At 40.1% G+C, this 19,177-nt stretch overlaps 2 protein-coding genes across 6 annotated transcripts in view; both read left to right on the forward strand.

The window, feature by feature from the left end:
- Nucleotides 1-246: 246 nt before the first annotated feature.
- stradb (STE20 related adaptor beta) lies at nucleotides 247-6,906 on the forward strand. Its single transcript, XM_037761757.1, has 12 exons — nucleotides 247-454; nucleotides 1,829-2,081; nucleotides 2,607-2,687; nucleotides 4,211-4,313; nucleotides 4,406-4,527; nucleotides 4,645-4,753; nucleotides 5,001-5,124; nucleotides 5,275-5,446; nucleotides 5,551-5,655; nucleotides 5,732-5,988; nucleotides 6,085-6,127; nucleotides 6,212-6,906. The coding sequence occupies exons 2-12, from the start codon at nucleotides 2,070-2,072 to the stop codon at nucleotides 6,371-6,373; spliced, it is 1,290 nt and encodes a 429-aa protein (XP_037617685.1). The 5' UTR covers nucleotides 247-454; nucleotides 1,829-2,069; the 3' UTR covers nucleotides 6,374-6,906.
- Nucleotides 6,907-10,693: 3,787 nt separating this feature from the next.
- The window catches only part of nbeal1 (neurobeachin-like 1), a 40,241-nt gene continuing 31,757 nt past the window's right edge, over nucleotides 10,694-19,177 (forward strand). For 4 of the 5 annotated variants that reach the window (XM_037761625.1, XM_037761623.1, XM_037761626.1 and 1 more), the window contains exons 1-2: nucleotides 10,694-10,814; nucleotides 11,064-11,395. In XM_037761625.1, the coding sequence (XP_037617553.1) occupies nucleotides 11,345-11,395 (51 nt within the window). In that variant the 5' untranslated portion in view covers nucleotides 10,694-10,814; nucleotides 11,064-11,344. Of the gene's footprint in view, nucleotides 10,860-11,063; nucleotides 11,396-19,177 lie in introns of all 5 variants that reach the window. The other variant, XM_037761624.1, reaches the window with a different exon arrangement.

Raw genomic sequence — 19,177 nt, forward strand, 5'->3', positions numbered from 1 at the left:
TTTTTTGTTTTTATTTTTTATTTATTTTAATTATTATTATTTTTTTCCTGCCAGTTTCTAGGAAAGACATCTGAGAAAGTACACAATCTTCTAATTAATTACTTAAGGGCAACAGGAATAATGGAGAGAATTTAATTATTAGTAGTATTATTGTTATTATTATTATTAATAATTATTATTTTTTATTTTATTGTTATTGTTATTTTATTTGTATTTATTTATTTGTATTTTATTTGTTTCCTGCACAATCTCCTGTTCCACACTCCAGTCCAGTAGGAGGCTGTAATGCACCTCTAAACTAGTTTGCCAACCAACAATAAAACACCAGAGAAAGAAAGAAGCAGGATTGCATTTTGCACATAATCTGGACACAAAATGAGAAACTTTGTAGACAAAACGTCGCGTATGATATCAGGCTCTGCTTTGTGTTGTTAACTCATTTACATCGAAGAAGGTAAGCAGCTTCTTTACATCATATAAACACACACAGACATGTTGTTTACCTGAGCCAGCTCACGTTAGCTCACTCATAGCTACATTAGAGAAGAAAAATAAACAATAATAATAATAATAATAAATAATAAATAATAAATAGCCTATGTTTGTTAATAGTCACTAACTGACAACATTAACTGAATAATAGTGGTGTTTTATTATGATAAAAAGGCTGCAGTTAATGTTAACCTTGAAGTGGAATTGCATTGCGAAATTATTCATTTTTTTTATTGTACTTAACAAATGAAGCTTTGCATTACTTCTTTTTAATACATAATAAACAAAAACAGATGGATAAATATGTTAACTACTCATATGCTATGTGAAGCTTTATAACCAAACACTGTTTTGAGGTACATTTGACTATATAAATTAAATAAATAAGTAAATAATAACAATAAAAAAAGAAGATTTAAGATTAAGAAGAGTTTCATATCACACTGTAGGTTAAGCCTGCTTTCAAACAGAAGGCTAAAGGTAAAAGCTAGTTCTGCTTAATCCTCTTAAACAATAAATCTGTGCAATATTAATACAGTGAATGTAAAATACATTTGTCTGTGCAATATATCCTTGATGCAATACACACCTCAAGTGCTTTATTTACATTTTATTTATTACATCTACCCTACCTATTTTACAAGTGCAATTACCTCTGTTTACATTACATCTATTTTATATTTTATTCCTCCAGTGTAACACTTCTGTTTATATTTATTTATTACATCTACCCTACCTATTTTACAAGTGCAATTACCTCTGCATTTTTTTTTGTTTATTTGTTTTGCACAATTTAAGACTATACAACATAACAAAAAAATAAATGAATAATATAAAGTGCAGGAAGAGGCAAAAAAAAACACTGGGCTTATCTGGAGCCTCCACCTAGAGACAAGATTAATATAAAGAAAGAGGGTTTACATCACATCTATTTTTATATTTTATACCTCTACTGTAACCCTTCTGTTTATATTTATTTATTACATCTATTTTACCTATTTTACAAGTGCAATTACCTCTGTTTACATTACATCTTTTTTTATATTTTATACTTCTAGTGTAACACTTCTGTTTATATTTATTTATTACATCTACTTTACCTGTTTTATTTGCTTTATAACTGTGTGTTTTACCTGTTAAATGTTTTATCTGCGTCGTTTAGTCAAGTATTTGTTTTAAAGCACTGACTAGAAGTGGCAACTGTGAATCTCGTTGTATTCAATACGATGACAATAAAGCTTTCTATTCTATTATATTCTATTCATTCACTATTTTCCTCTCTGATTCGACTGCATTGGGATATCTGCTGGTAAATCTCCCATCATTGTCTCATTAGATCACCTGATGCAGCCAGGTAAGCTGCAGGCGGATGGATGGATGAATGGCTGAGGCTGGATGGATGCTCGCTGCTCTCTAATCTAGTGGAGGATTGTGTCTCCTATTACACCGCTGCGCTCCTCCATCCTCCTCCTCCTCCTCCTCCTCCTCCTCCACCTGTGTCCCTCCATCGCGGTCTCCTGGTCTCCTTCGGCCTGTGAGCGGATGAATGTGATTATACCGTCGCCCAAAAGGACTCCATGTCTTTCTTGGTAAGAAACCATGCATGAATTTCACTTTGTGTGTGTCGCCGAGTTGTAGATGTAGTCACGCTTCAGTTGTTGATGCCTCTGGTGGTCTGTTCAGATAGCAATGCACCAAAAAATATTTATCAGATCAGATATTGGCATTTTTCTGAATTATATAAGAAATATTCTTTGGATTGCATTGCATCTGTATTTACATATATATTAATAATATATATTGGAAAATCTGTGCATCCTCACATCTAATGGGCACATCTGATTATGTATGCAGCTCTTATCTTGCTCTGTTGGGACACATCAGCTGCCTCTTTGTTGCCTGTTATCATCACTCTCTCTCCACTTCCCACTTCCGATAAAATGCCCTAATAAGTGCCCTCGCAGCCCAGATGCTCCCAGATGCTTGCCTCATCTCTGACCCTCCCAGTGTCTCACCCTCCACTCCCAGGCTTCCCTCTCCACCTCTCCTCCTCCTCCTCCTTGTCCTGTAGGGCATGTCTCACCTGTGCTCCTCCCCTCCCCCCCCTTCACCAGGACTGTTCCTGCATCTCCCACACTCAAGTCCAGCCGCTGGACATAGAGGAGCAATATGAGGACATCAGCCACCAGTTCCTGGTCAGTAGCCAAGACACTGTCAGCATGGAGACAGTTGTCACACTGATGCTCTCTCCCATCACTATTCATTTCTCATCTATCTGGAGGTGCCTTAAAGTTGTTATAACTATTGGAATAACATTGCAGCTGTTCGTAAAGGGGTACTCCATCAATTTAAATTCCATAACGTCCTGACTTTGAGTTCCTACCACGGGTCAAGCTCCAAAAAACAGTGGATACCACAATTCAATAATCAATACTAGAGTACGTCCTTGTTTATGAATGAAGCGGTACAGTTGAAGCAGCGGTGCTTCTGTGTGTGTTTTATCAATCAGCAACGGTCATCCCTGCAAACTCCACACAGAAAGTTCCATTACTTTCAGAAAGTACTAGTGTCTTTTTGGGGATAAAAAGTCCCTGGAGTTAAATTTAGACCCTGGTCCCCGGGGTTGAAACGCATTGAGTTCCTCAAAAGGTCCATAGTTCCAGGGGAAAGTTCCTGCAGTCCAAACACGGCTTTATAATCCCAGTTTATAACACAGGGTTTTTGTAATGAAGTGTCAATTTTTTCTCAGAAACAAAAAACAAGAAACGAAAGTGCCCCTTTTAAAGTGTTGCTGATAATCCACAATATTGATTTGATTGATTTCACCGGAGAGTTTGCCTGCTTTATGATATTCTTCTATAACTATAATCATTCTTAACACAGTACTTGATATTTAGTAATAATTACAAACTACTTAAAATGTAATGCAAGTGTATAAGGTCATTTTCACCTGATGATATAGACAAATTCTAGGACGCTATGGATAAAACCGATAAAACACATTCAGCTGGTGTGTTTTTAAAGTGGACATAGCATGACAAACTTACTTTTTCAGTACTTGTGCTCATAAATTTGGGTATCTGGAGTGTCTACTAACCCACAAACTGTGAAATAAGACAACCCAGTCAGTTTTTGTGGGCTGCCTCGATAAAAAAACATGTCATTCAACAAGCAGACTGGGCTTTTTATGGAGGGGATCTTAAAGACACAGAGCGTTTCAGACAGAGGTTGAATAAAGGTATATTCAGACAGACCGACAGTATGAGAAAAATAGTGTTTTTTGAACATTAAAGCATGTAAACATGTTCTAGTAGAAACCCCAAAATACAAGTATGACCCTGGAAATGAGCATGAAATGTCCCCTTTTAAACAAAGCTGCATCAGAAACACCTGCAGCTGTCTGATGCTGAAACCAAAAGTCTGTTTGCATCATTAAAACTGCAAGCATCCCCCTCCTCCCAACCCTTTACTCTGCACGGTGGGACAGTGGCACCGCCTGGTGGCCATCGTCCCCTCACACATTACCTCACCACTATAAGAATTTTTAAAGAGGTAGTAAGTGACATTTGTATAATACCACAGTACAAAATTATTAGAAACTACATACAACCCCACTTCAAAACATCCAAACTATCCCTTTAAAGTGGCCGCACATGTGTACTTATATGATACACTGAATTTATAAAAGTATAATATATGTGTGTGTGCATCCCTGCAGAGCTGTGACGGTTCTGAATACACTCTGCAAGGGCCGGCAGGTGGCGATGACATCACAGGGCTGTCAGCCGAACCGGCCCACTACCAGCTACAGTCTGAGCTGGGTGAGAACACCACAACATGCACTCCAGTCAGACCTTTAGTTGCATTTCCCACCCAAATATACAACTGTAAATTTCAATTCTGTGTGTGACAGGGAGGGGCTTCAACAACCTGAGCCAGGTGAACATGGCACGCCACCTCCCTACCGGCCAGCCGGTGGCCGTCAAACAAACCAACCTGGACGAGTGCACCGAGGAGGAGCTGATGCAGCTCATGGTGAGAAAAAGGAAATGTCTCCTCAAAGCTTATTTTGGGGGTTTCATAAAGTTTTTGAGGCATGCTTCTGTATATTATCTGGTCTCCATCGAGGTTTGTTTGTGTCTCAAACCCCAGAACGAGGTCCTGCTGTCCAGGCTGTTCCGTCACCCCAACCTGCTGACCTCTCGCCTGGTTTTCAGCTCCTGCTGCCAGCTATGGATCCTCACACCGCTCATGGGCTACGGTCAGCCACTGCTTCACCTCCAATAACTTTGTGTTTGGCCCTTAAAACCCATCAAATGTAGTGATTATGAAACATTGTGCTGTGTACACTGACAGACAATTGACATTCTTTATGGGTGCATTTCTTTATACAAAATATTCTCAAGCCAAAATTATTGCACTCACAATTTGCACCACTGTCTCAAAAATCAGATAAATCGCTGCTGATTTCATAAGATGTATCTGCTCATCTGTCCTCTTGCCTGCAGGCTCTGCAGACACCTTACTAAGAACATATTTCCCAGATGGAATGAGTGAATCCCTGATAGCGTACCTGCTGTACGGCGTGCTGAAAGCGTTGGAATACCTGCACCGGATGGGCTACGTTCACCGGTCAGTGGGAAGAAACATCTGTATTACAAGGGAAAGAAGTATTCAAAATACTGGTCTCTTAAAGGGCGGGTCCATTATTGTTATTATTTGAGGTTTTTATATCATTCTGTAGCTTCCCAGTGGTGTTCATTATGTATTCAAATTCCTCAGTGGGGTGAAGGCCAGTCATATCCTGCTGTCAGGGGAGGGCCGTGTCTACCTCTCGGGGCTCCACAGTGTTTACAGCATGATGCGTGATGGGAAGAGGATGAGGGCGGTGTTCGACATGCCCCACCACAGTCCCGCCCTGCTGCCCTGGCTCAGCCCCGAACTACTGCGACAGGTCAGGACTCACTAGATAAAGTAACATTTACAGTGTGAGTGTTTTATCCCGCCTTATTCTAATGTATTCTGTCTTCCCTCTCTTCATTGTGTTGGCCTCAGTAGGACCTGCACGGCTACGGAGTGAAGTCTGATATCTACAGTTTAGGCATCGTGGCCTGTGAGCTGGTCAGCGGCAGGGTGCCTTTCCAGGACATGCTCCCCACTCAGGTAATGAAAACGCCTCCAAGAAGAATATGCATGTGCACATTTAGCTGTTACAGTTTGCATCAATCTCCCCGTTCAGATGCTGCTTCAGAAGCTGCGCGGCTCCCACTGCTGCCTGCTGGACGTGGCTCCGTACCCGCTGGGAGAGCTGGGGGGGCTGAAGGTGTCGCGCTCCGGCGTGGACTCCGGCATCGGGGAGAGCGTGGCCACCGGGAGCATGACGCACAGCGCCACCGCCCCTCCCACCGACCGACCTCAGAGCCCCGGACCCAAGAACCACTCGGCCACCCTGCACAACCTGGTCCAGCTGTGTCTGCAGCAGCAGCCTGAGCGCAGGTCCTTATTTGACAGTTGATCTGATATATTTGCATTCATATACAGCACACAGATATTAATGCAAATGAGTGTTTGTGCTGTTTTTGTCTTCCATAGACCGTCAGCATCTACACTGTTGACCCACGCCTTCTTCAAGCAGGTGGGTTTATTAGTCGGGATGCCTATTTTAATTATATTTTATCAGTACATTAACAGTACATTATGTTGTGTCGTTCTGTGACAGGTGAAGAGGCACAACCGAGACACCTTCCTCAGCCTCATGTACCCAGCAGTACCCCTCACCAGCCCCGAGGACCCTCCAGTATCCTGCCCCCCCGCCCCGTCCTGCCACGCTCCGGCGTCAACCTCTGACGACGCCGCCGAGGCCGTGTGGGACTTCTCCTAACCCCAGAACCTCCTAAATCCTGACTAGCAAGCCAAACACGAGACAATCAAAGCAAAGCAATGAGGCCAAATCCTACTGTGCTTTTATTTTGTATTATTAACCCGACTCTCTGAGCCTTTTTTTAAAGTAGTTTTGTAGTTTTTTTTAATATGTTTGTCTGATGCATACGTGGAATCGTGGGGTTGGTGTCGACGAGACTGTGAAAGTGCTGGAACAAAGACGCTGCTCTGATCATATATTAAGGATCTATGATAATAATAATGGACTGTCAACAGTTGGCTGACTAATAATTGCGCACTTCCTCTGAGATAAAAGGCAACTATGAGTTAAAGGAAAAGTCCACCCAGAAACACTATGTTAAAAACACCTATTTGTGCTAAAAGTATGTTGTTTTTACAGTTTACTTTTCATGTTTCCATGGATAACGGTATTTTTTTTAGGTGTGCCTGTTCTCTCCTAAAGGAAATGAAGAAAAGGAGGACCTTGTTAACTGAATCTGAAATAAAGAAGTTAAAGGTGCTATTGATAACATTAAGCCACTAGATGTTGCATTCTCCCTCCCCTGTTCCATTGCTTTCACTTCACAACAAGTGGTTGCCAGGCACTTAACATCAAACTCAGCCAGTATTTTTCCACACTAACTGGCTCACAAGCCTTGTTAGAAGTGGTCAGATATCTTCTACAGATATAAACAAAACATTAATTTTGGACCTACCAAAATTTTCAAAATGATTAATTCACAATTTGTTTTAGGAAAAGCCATACTTGTATTCGGCACCTTTTTAAAGGCTCTGTGTGTGTTTTTTAAATATATTTGTGTACATAAAATGGTATCAATAACACCTTTTAATACATCAAAAACTTAAATCCTAATAGGTAGTGATTATGCAAGGGTGGATTTTTCCTTTACAGTGTTATTATGTATTCAGACTGTGAATAGTCAATACTTACTGTAGGTACATAAAAAAGATATTTACAACACAAGTGCATATATATTCATCTATATGGGTTTCAAACTGAGTTGAGGGGGGCGTTAACAGGCAATTTCTGATTCTTACAAAGAGTCCCAAAGGTGTCTAAAACACTAAATATCTATGCTCTCGCCAAAGCCACCAGACTCCATTGAAAAAACGTATAATTTTACTTTGCAGAACACGGGAGTTGCTGGTCTATTGCTGCCTCGATCGGTTAGTTTGTTTGTGTTATTGTGTGACTTTGGTGTTTTAAAAGGTTAGTTCGGATTCACCAAAGTCACACAATAACACAAACAAATTACAATCGAGGCAGTGGTAGACCAGCAACTGCAAGGTAAAATTACTGTTTTTTTCAGTGGAGTCTGGTGGCTTTGGCGAGAGCATAGATGGATACAACTGCTTCACTTGCCTGTCAGAAAAGGCGCTCTGATGGCGAGGTAAACCGGCGAAAAATACTCTAAATATAGCGTACACTTTTTGGAAAACTGGCCATAATCAAATCATATTTCCGCTGTATGTTTGAACATATATGCACAGTGTTTTCCCCACATGTATAATCCTTTTAGAACATGTTTGAGCCAATAAGACAAAGTTAGCTCTGAAGAAAAGAGCAATAGAATATAGCTAGAGTTAGAAACCATCAGTAGATGAAAACTTTCCCCCGTCCTCGTCGTCTGTGGTTCGCCAAAAGATTACTTCTACTGTGCTCTGTGACCACTTCTCCAACAATGCCTTTATGTTTTAATGAATATGGTGATCTATCTGTAACTGTGATTAGGTGTGCTGTGTATGAGAACTGTGATCTACAGTACATATCAAACATGGTAGCTGTATGAGCCTTATATATATATATATATATACATATACATATACGTATTATAAATGATATATATGAATATACATTTGATTTCTAAACTTGCTGTTAGTCTTGAGTCATTTTTTTAAAGATGTGTGTTTATAGAAAAGTGTTGTTTTTTTATTATGAGGTTGTTATCCAGTTAACTAATTATATATTCTAATTAATGCCTGTCAATAATAATTGCCCACCCAATGTTTAAGTATTTGCTTGATATGGACAAAAAGCTCATATAATCTCATATAGCTGAACTGTCAGAGACTGTTTTGATTTGTGCACATAGAGACGAGCAGATGACGGCAGCTTCTTCTTCTTCTGCGTGTGAGGAGACGTCCAAATCCAGCAGCCCAGCAGACGGCGACAGCTTCACCTGTACAGGTGAGTCTGTGTTGGTGGTCATCAGTGGTTAATTTAGGTGATGTTAAGGGTGCAGTGTGTTCAGTGGACTGTTATGATGCAAAAAGACACAGGAAGAGTTTTATTTGTTACATTTTAAGATAAGGAATAACACAAGTAGGCTATGTTATTTTAACTTTTTTTGTATTCTTAAAAAACTTACTTTGTTAACCCCAAATAAATTGACAAATAAAGGGGTCTCTGGCTGTCTTAGAGTAAAGGGTTTGGTATGTTTTCTGGGGTAAATTAAAATATTTGCTCTTTTAAGTAAACATTAATATTGTGGCAAGGTCGTTTTGCAGCATAGTTAAATCCCAATATATTATTTTTATAAACAGTAGTTAATGTTTTATTAGTAATCTTAAAAGTTGTGAAAAGTAACTAGTAGGGTAAGTATTTAATCGCAAATTAATCAAATTTTTTATCTGTTCAAAATGTACCTTAAAGGAAGATTTGTCAAGTATTTAATATTCTTATCAACATGGGAGTGGACAAATATGCGGCTTTATGCAAATATATGTATATATTTATTATTGTAAATCAATCAACAACACAAAACAATGACAAATATTGTCCAGAAACCCTCACAGGTACTGCATTTAGCATAAAAAAATATGCTCAAATAATAATATTGCAAACTCAAAAATGGCCAATAAGTAATATATCCCTTTCAAGGTCTATTGACTTCCCTTTAAAAAAAAAAGGGAAAAACATGAAACCTTTTCTTTTGTAATTTCCTCATTTGCTACTTCCTCTTTGTCATGGATTTACACAGTCATGCATGAATAAAAATAAAAATGCAGTACTACTTTTGCCAGTTTTGCCAGTACCTGCTGCAAAGCAATGCACATTTTATATACAGTAATTAAAATGCAATAAAAAAAAATTTTGCAGTACATTTTTCTGCAGTAATATATTCATACAATATTTTTTATTTTTTCTTTGAAATAAATCATTATCTACACAGAGAGACATTGCAGTTCTGTACTGGTCCACTAGATGACATCACAACATCAAGCTCTGCAACCAAGCCCAGCCCCTAGCAACCACGTAGCTCCACATCGACAACGTAAAGTGGATAAACTGTCGCAAACCTGAATTTATGTTCACTTGGTTGGTAGTGTTTTTGTGCCAGTTGCTGCAGTGCATTATGTATCCGGTCTCCCCTACCAAAATAAAAGTTTTAGTTAAATATTTATAATATATATATTATATTTTCACAAGTATTGACATTTAAGTATGGTTGAGTAATTAGTAAATTATATATATATATATATATATATATATATATATATATTATACTCTGGGAATTAGAAATATACAAAATTCAGAAATAAACTCTGTTTAAAAAAAGAAAGAGTGGAAAAAACAAACATTTATGTCATTGTTGTTTTTTGTGCAGTTATTTTTAATCTTGTGCTTTCAGTTAGGGCTAGTTAGTATCACGATAATATCGTTATCAGGAATTCTTTCAGCCACGATAATCGTGTAGTGAAAATCTAATATTGTGACAGCCCTACTTCAAGCGTAATATATCACTTAGTAATCAAATATCAGTTTTTGGGTAGCGCAACTTAGAAGAAACTTATTAGAAAGAGCAGAAAAAACAAACATTTCTGACATTGTTGTTTTTTTGTTTTTTTTTTGCTCAAAGTCTTTTTATTGGTATTCTGTACAAAATCCAATAAATAATTGTATAAACAAATTATACCCCCCTCCCACCCCATCCCTATAACGATATTACTGCATCATAAATAAGCAGAGTTAATTTCATAAACAATAACATTTATACATATAAATTAATTAAATCTGATAGCAACATAAATGAAACATATACCAAACAAAAACAAAAACAAAAACAAATTAAAAAAAAAAATTAAAGAAAAGGAAAGGACCAAAAAAAAACAGAAAAATAAGTAAATTAAAAATAATAATAATAAATAAAGAAAAAAAGAAAGAAACTAAATAAAAAAGAAACTAAGTATAAGTTGTAAATTCAGCAGTTTAAAACTTCAATGTCAATTGACATTGTTGTTTTTGTGCAGTTATTTTCTCATGCTTTCAGTGTGGGCTCTTATTTTGAAATAAACCCAACCTCTCTTTGACAGGAAGTTGGTGTTCTCTGCATCCATGCTGTTTCTCTGCAGCTTGACACATTCACAACAACTCAGTGGACGACGTCAGTCAGTGACAGTTCGGTCTTTTCTCCACACAGGTGAGTGGTCTTCTGTTTCTCGACGGGTTTGATCCACTTTATCAGGTATTAATAGTCATATTATGTTATAAATGAGAGGTGTGTGTAGCTGTGCAGCTTCAGAGAGGAGGAGGAGGTTGTGTCACATGAGGAGGAGGAGGAGGAGGAGGAGGAAGAGAGGCTACAAAAACAGAAATAGGCTTTTTATGACAGCTAGCTTGGTCAGGTAAGGTCAGTAACTAATTGTCTTGTGTTTATTATCATTAATAGCTCCAAACTCTGCTGGAAATACCCTCTGCTTCTGGGCTGAAGAAGAAGAAGAAGAAGAAGTGGAAGTACAAGGCCTCTCTGGAGTACACAATGGAATAATTCTTGGAAAGTTTCCTCCATTTTTTGCTCATCTTTGAAGGAGTTTTGCACAGACAGTTCATGATGCTGCAGCAGCTAGAGGTTTAGCTCATGACTGGAGACCATGAAGCAGCCAGGGAAGTGACCTAGGGTGGACACTACAGCCTGAGGGTGCACACTAAACCCTCACCCTCCTGGGCACCATGGCATCCAAGGAGAGACTGTACGAGGTCTGGATGCTCTACTGCACTAAGGTAAGCTATGCACACTAGGGCTGGGGCTATGCACACTAGGGCTATGCACACTAGGGCTATGTACACTAGGGCTATGTACACTAGGGCTATGTACACTAGGGCTATGCACACTAGGGCTATGCACACTAGGGCTGGGGCTAGGGCTGGGACTATGTACACTAGGGCTGGGGCTACGCACACTAGGTCTGTGCACACTAGGGCTGGAGCTATGCTCACTAGGGCTGGGGCTTTGCACACTAGGGACTGGGGCTATGCACAATAGGGCTATGCACACTAGGGCTGGGGCTATGCACACTAGGGCTATGCACACTAGGACTGGGGCTATGCACACTAGGGCTATGCACACTAGGACTATGCACACTAGGACTATGCACACTAGGGCTGGGGCTAGGGCTGGGAATATGCACACTAGGACTATGCACACTAGAGCTGGGGCTAGGGCTGAGACTATGCACACTAGGGCTATGCACACTAGGGCTGGGGCTAGGGCTGGGAATATGCACACTAGGACTATGCACACTAGGGCTGGGCTATGCACACTAGGACTAGGTCTGGGGCTATGCACACTATGGCTGGGGCTATGCACTAGGGCACATTAGGGCTGGGGCTATGCACACTAGGGCTATGCACACTAGGGCTATGCACACTAGGTCTGGAGCTATGCACACTAGGTCTGGGGCTATGCACACTAGGGCTGGGGCTATGCACACTAGGGCTGGGGCTATGCACACTAGGGCTGTGGCTATACTAGGGCTTGGGCTATGCACACTAGGGCTGGGGCCATGCACACTAGGGCTGGGACGATACACCGATTTATCAAGTATTTAATACTCTTATCAACATGGAAGTGGGCAAATATGCTGCTTTATGCAAATGTATATATATTTATTATTGGAAATCAATTAACAACACAAAACAATGACAAATATTGTCCAGAAACCCTCACAGGTACTGCATTTAGCATAAAACGATATGCTCAAATCATAACTTGGCAAACTCAACAGCTGTCAGTGTGTCAGTGTGCTGACTTGACTATGACTTGCCCCAAGCTGCATGTGATTATCATAAAGTGGGCATGTCTGTAAAGGGGAGACTCGTGGGTACCCATAGAACCCATTTACATTCACACATCTGGAGGTCAGAGGTCAAGGGACCCCTTTTATACCATTGGTACCAATGGATGCCTTAGGTTTTTTAGTTTCATATGATGACCAGTATCTTCACTTTAGCTTTAAAACTGAGGGCTACAGCCTCGGAAAGATCGATTGCATTAATGCGTTAAAGAAATTGGTGGCATTAAACCAAATTTTGTTCATCATGTCATTTTTAAACCAAACTCACTGATCGCCATTATTTTGTGGCAATGTTGAGCATCTTTTTATACCACTTTTCAGCATGGAAAACCTCTGAAACAGCACATAAAACATTATGGGACTCTAAAATGCTCCAGTTAAAACCCAGACTAATGGAATTGCCTGCAGATCCCGGAGGATTTATTGGTTGGGGACACATTAGGAGTATGAATGAGTAATTAATTCACAAGGAACCAATGTAACGTTACTACAAATAGCTCTCTGTAGCTGAGGTCAAGCAGGAAGCTGAATAAATGATATCTTATACCATTCCCATCAACTCTAAAAACAGTTATATGCTATGTGGTCAGGCTGTAAAATCAAATGATGGTAGGAAGGTCTTACAATGTGGTGCAGTGATCCAGTGTAGGATACTGCTTTGTTTTTACAGTGGAGATGAATGAATGACACTCGAGTAGAGACAGCATCTCTTGAGTCAGCTGTTGGCTAGGTTTAATTCACTTGGCGATAAAGCACGCGCGCCCTGGCGTCCAATCAAAACGGCCTCTCTGAGCCGCTCCTCACGTGAGCCTGGCTGCAGTCACACACTACCCACCGTAATCCCTCACAACAACACACACAGTGCACAACCCTCCCTGAAGTGTTTACCCCATAAAAGCAAATCTGCAAGTTTAGGATGTGAATAATCTTCAAGTATGGAAGCTTGATGCAAATAGAATATCTAATGCAAGTTGTGTAGGTGTTGGGGGTATTCAAGTATTCACACACGCACACTTGTCACAGTCACTTGTGAAAATGCCAGCATTTGTTGCAAGCATACACATTGCATTTGTTCTAGCAGGAGTGTGTATTTGCATTGACTGCTGCAAGGAAGGATCATTTCATTTCATCCTGGCTACGAGCCAAGGGTCCACCGCCGGGCCAATATTTCTCTCTGCTTGAGGCAAAAGAGATGCTGAGAGAGAAGCATTTAAATATATATATATATATATATATATATATATATGTGTGTAGGGGCCTGTCTTTCTCCCCAAGCAGCTGAAATGTCAGGTATGCCCGGCGGGGAGACTCTGCTGCACCATTAAACGTGCATGTATGTAAGTGAGGGTTGCCAGGAGAACCTGCAGTCACGTGGCCTTAATCAGATGAGGAATGCTGCTGTGAAAGCCCCCCTGTGTCCCACCGATGGGTTAATCGTTTCACAACCAACCTTAACTATTAGTTAATGCTTACTGCTGTGTTAACTAATGTTAATAACCAGTTTCAAACAATAAATAATGTATAGATTATAGGGCTGTCAATCGATTAAAATAGTTAAATTGCAAATTAATCGCACATTTATCTGTTCAAAATGTACCTTAAAGGGAGATTTGTCAAGTATTTAATATTCTTATCAACATAGGAGTGGACAAATATGCTGCTTTATGCAGATGTATGTATATATTTATTATTGTAAATCAATTAACAACACAAAACAATGACAAATATGGTCCCGAAACCCTCACAGGTACTGCATTTAGCATAAAACAATATGCTCAAATCTTAACATGGTAACTTGGTAAAACTTTTTAATGATTAACTAATGTTAATTAATGTACCGTTATTGTAAAGTGTTACCAAAAACAGAATAGAGTTCAAGCAATAGCTATTTAATGTAAATTATATGATTCAGTTGGTTGACTTAGAAGGTATTTGTTTTATTGTCGTGCTCGCCAACGGTCTGTTTAATGATTGACAAATCAGTGGAGACATCACTCCCCTCAGGGTCAGAGGTCAACACTTGCTCTGCTCTCTGAGGAGTCCGATGTGTATTGTTGACAGCAGAAGCTTGTAGAGTACAAGCAGCCTGAGGGTGGCATTTAGGAGAACCAGCTCCGTCAGCTACAGACATCAGCTGTCTCTGTATGTTATTCACCTGATCGTAACCCGGCAGCCGATGCTGAAAGACGAAGAGCTTGAGTTTGTATTGAAACAGATGTGCGATGCTTAAATTAATGTCTTAGCATTTTGACACATGACATTGTAATAATAATTCCAGACTATGTCTCGAGCCAGCAGTGGCAGCTGTTCACATGTTGATTATGATGAGGTCAGAAATTGTTGGGTTGAGCAGCTGTTGCATCAGACTCAGTGTGTAGAAGTTTACTGGTGCTGCATTGGGATTGTATGGGAAGTAACTGTTTCCCTCTTTTAGCAAACGCTACTCAAGCAGGAGTAAGCAGTGCATTTGTTAGGGTCTATTTCCAGGCGTTATGTCCAGGACTTATTGTCTGCTGAGGCTTTTGAAGGTTTGTTTACACCTGTAACTTTTTGTAAATATAGCTGTAGAATAAGTCTGAGTCTTCATCATTGCATTGGTGAATATACTTGTAATATATATGGTCAAAATGAGGCTTATTATTATTTAAAGGTCCCATATTATAAAAAAGTGAGATTTTCCTGTTTTTTTTATTATAAAGCAGGCTTAAGTCCTATATAAATACTTTGAAAGTATCGAAACACTCAACAACAGGGAAATATACACAGCCCGTATTCAGAAACTCTGCATTTGAAACAAGCTGTCAGGATTTCTGCCCATTCGTGATGTCACGAATATACAGTATTTAGACCCTTGACACAATTTTAAACGTTCTAAATGTCTCCCAGTTTATTCCTGGTTGCAGTGTATGTGAATAACATCAGCTGACAGGAAGTACACATGGACCCAAGCTGTTGCTTAGCAACACAATTCTGTTGCAATTCCGTCAAAGTGCGCTAAAACGGAGCGTTTAAGACAGAGGGTAAAACCAGGCATATTCAGGCTGACAGCATGAGGAAAATAAAGGTTTTTTTGAACATTATAGCATGTAAACATGTTCTAGTAGAAACACAAAATACAAGTATGAACCTGAAAATGAGCATAATATGGGACCTTTAACATAGTTCAAAATAGGCTGGTATACCATGTTTTAAATAGTTGGACCGTAGCACCTAGAAACAATGGAAAACCTTGCAGGTTTCTACCCACAGTAGATGGTTATAAATAGCACAAGCGAGGCTTCTGTGTGTTAGTGGATGTCTGAAGCAATCAGATGGTTTATAATGTATATAATGAGAATCTGCAGTAAGTTGCGACTCCAGCTTGCTCCTCAGAGTTGTAGAGAGCTGAGAGGTCACAGATGACGGCTAAGACCGTTACGTAACCACCAGCGATCCTCTTAGCTGCCTGTCATTGGCGTGTTGTCATCGAGCACCGCTGGTTGCAGCTGGTATACAGTGGCGCTCCTCTTTAACCAGTTTATTATCCAGGAGGGCTTGTCAGAGAAAGTGGAGGGTTTAGCAGACCTCTGAATAGTGCCAGTTACTCTCTTAAAGCCTTTGTCTGCTGCAGAAAAGTCCTTTTTAATTCCCAGCCACAGGGAACATGCCTCAGCAGCCAGGGGCATCATTTCACCCTTCAGCGGCTGTAAAGCTGAATCCAGTATCTTAATTCTAGAGCAGGAATCCTCACTGCCTTTTAATTGTCCACAAACCAGAGATTTCTGGTTAAGATTCACAGAACCGTCATCCTATCTTCTTATGTCACCCCACCCTACCCTGCCTGGTGGAAGCGGAGAAATTTGCATAAGCCCCTGCACTTATGGGAGTCAGAATAGCGAGAGGATGAGGGGGGAAATGAGGAGTTGAGCTGGGGACGAGCGGAGGAGGAGAAAGTGCCTCGGTTTCACATATTTGCTCAAGTAGATTACTCAGGTCTTTGCTGCTTGTTTGCCTGTTACGGTCTAATCTCTGTTGTCGCACACACACACACACACACACACACACACACACACTATGCCTCACACACACTCAGGCTTTGGTTTATGTGCCGGTATGCAAAGTTTGTTCCCTCAGGCTGGCTTTCTTTCATTCTCTCGCTTCTCGTTTTGCCTCTGCGCTATGAATATCTCTGGAATAACACTGATGTCACTGACATGGTGTATCAGACTTGTGGTTAAAACACCGCCCACCAGCCTCTTTAAATACAGTCTTGGCAGTGACGTCATGGCCAGAGGAGTTGTCACTGACGGAGTGATGTTGGGCTGTGATGGTGGCAGAAGCAGAGTGACCACAGCCGGGAGGGGACCTTTAAAACGTTGTGGTTTCAGTGACTCCATCCACTTCCACCAGATCAGGTCACTCACTGCCCAAATTAAGCAAACAGACACCCGTCTAGATGGCCGACCGCGCCTGTCTGGAGGGGCGGAGCGCTTGCTGGGACTGTGATGCTGCACTGCGAGGCAATATTTAGACCATTTACACAGTTTTAAACGTAAACATTCGAAATGTGTCCAAGTTTATTCCTGGTTGCAGTGCATGTGAACGTCATCAGCTGACAGGAAGTAAACATGGACCCAAGCTGTTGCCTAGCAACGCAATTCTGTTGCAATTCCGTCAAAATGCGCTAAAACGGAGCGTTTCAGACAGACGGTGAATACAGGCATATTCAGGCTGACAGTATGAGGAAAATAAAGTTGTTTTTTTTAACATTACAGCATGTAAACATGTTCTAGTAGAAACACAAGATGAAGTATGAACCTGAAAATGAGCACGATATGGGACCTTTAAAGACTGGTGAACAGACGGTTTAACTGAAACCGCTTCGTAGGTGTACAATCAGAATCAAGTATTCACCCAGACCTTGGTATAATATCTGTTATTATCATTTGCTATGACTAATGCTGGGAGCGTGTTATTAGTTGGAAGGATATGAAACCACGTAGCAGAGCCTGATCTGCCATCACAGGTCAACACATGTATCTCTTGTTTCATTCTGTTAATGAGGATCTCAATTTCCTGAATGAAGCGCATTGATCTGTGTTGCTGGTGACCTTGTTAGCTCTACAAAGGTCATCTTAAATCATTAGGTTGTGATGTAGTAGCTTGGCAAAGTGCCTGATATGATACATTCATAGGAGAGGAGAGAGGCATGTGATCTCATGGGAATTGTTTTCAGGACACAAGACGGTTGTTAGAGTCGGGACAAGGTGACTGTTGTCGGGTTCCTACTCGTATGTCTAGACCATTATGTGTGCGTGTGTGTGATGAAGGCCATGGATAAACAGAGGCATGGACAGCAGGGTGTGTCCCTGCCTGCCACAGTCCAAACCCTCAATGGACATCTGTGCTGCCGAGCCGCTGCCTAAAAGAGGACATTCATTCACACACACTCAGTCATTCAGCCACCGCTGCTAGCGAGCTCAGTCACTTGAGAGTGAAGCTGCTGCCATAAATCAACGTCTCATTTCATGGACATAAAGACAATGCAGTAGTTATTGCTTGAGTTAAAGGACAGCTTTAGCACAAGTAGGCACAGATAAAAGGATTTTTCTCCCCCAACAGAAACATATTCACTCGTGGCTGTTCCCTCTCACACACAGGCCAGCATCACAGTACTGATGACATCATAGGAATCGCAGAGCGCTGGCTTCCTGCTCCGTTCTGGCTGATTCCCACTCTGACACGCAGACAGAAGCAGTCAGCCTTTCAGCCCCTCGCTCCCACTCTTTAGCCAGATGGCACTGCTATCCTGAGAAAACCCACTTTTTCCAGTTGTTGTGTTTTTTTTCATCCCTTTCAAGCTCAAATTCATCATCCTTGTTAAAGTAAAAGCTTGTTAAAATTGGTTTGGGAATCATCTGTGGCCGTGTGTTCAATGGCATCATGGGACATTTTCAGGTGTGGACAGTTTGCAGTATCCCGGTGGGAATAGCTTCAGTGCAGGAAAGAAAGAAAGAAAGTGCTAAGAAGATCTTTTATTGGCTTGTGTTCTCATTGCTCATCTGTTTCTGTCTCCTGGGGCAGCTTAATATAAATTAAATGTTCTTTTTCAACGTCGACTGCTCCTTAAGATGAGTGACAAATGTAGGGCACAAACCTCAACAACTGTGAAAGACGAGGAGAGGGAGCAGAGTTTGCATGATGGTGCTTCAGAATCCATCTCTAATGGCTTGAATGTTGAAAGTAGTGTTTTTATTTTAGACAGGCTAGCAGTGCAGTTCAAAGGATTGCAATGTCAGCTGATCTGTTGGTCTGACACTCACACACTGATCCGTCATATTGCATAATATTGCATATTGCTATGAACTCATGTTCCCCAGAGAGTGGAACTTTTTTTTTTGATCAAATTTTATTGGTTTTAAAGATATGCATTGAAAATTAACATTTTTTTTTTTTTTTACATAAATCGAAACAAAAATATATTTGAAAAAAATAAATACAAAATAAAATAAAATAAAAATATTGAAAAATAAAATAAAAATAAATAACTAAAATTAAAATGATAAAATAACAATATTTATAATTTATAATAAACTATTAAACGAATAAACTGAAAATAAAGCCAAATAAAAATAAATAATTAAAATAAAAAATAACATAAATAAATACAAATATTTTTAAAATTATATTTATAATTTAAAAAATTGTAAATATAAAATGATTATTTATA

The sequence above is a fragment of the Sebastes umbrosus genome, chromosome 24 (assembly GCF_015220745.1).
Source record: "Sebastes umbrosus isolate fSebUmb1 chromosome 24, fSebUmb1.pri, whole genome shotgun sequence".
Classification (NCBI taxonomy): Eukaryota; Metazoa; Chordata; class Actinopteri; order Perciformes; family Sebastidae; genus Sebastes; species Sebastes umbrosus.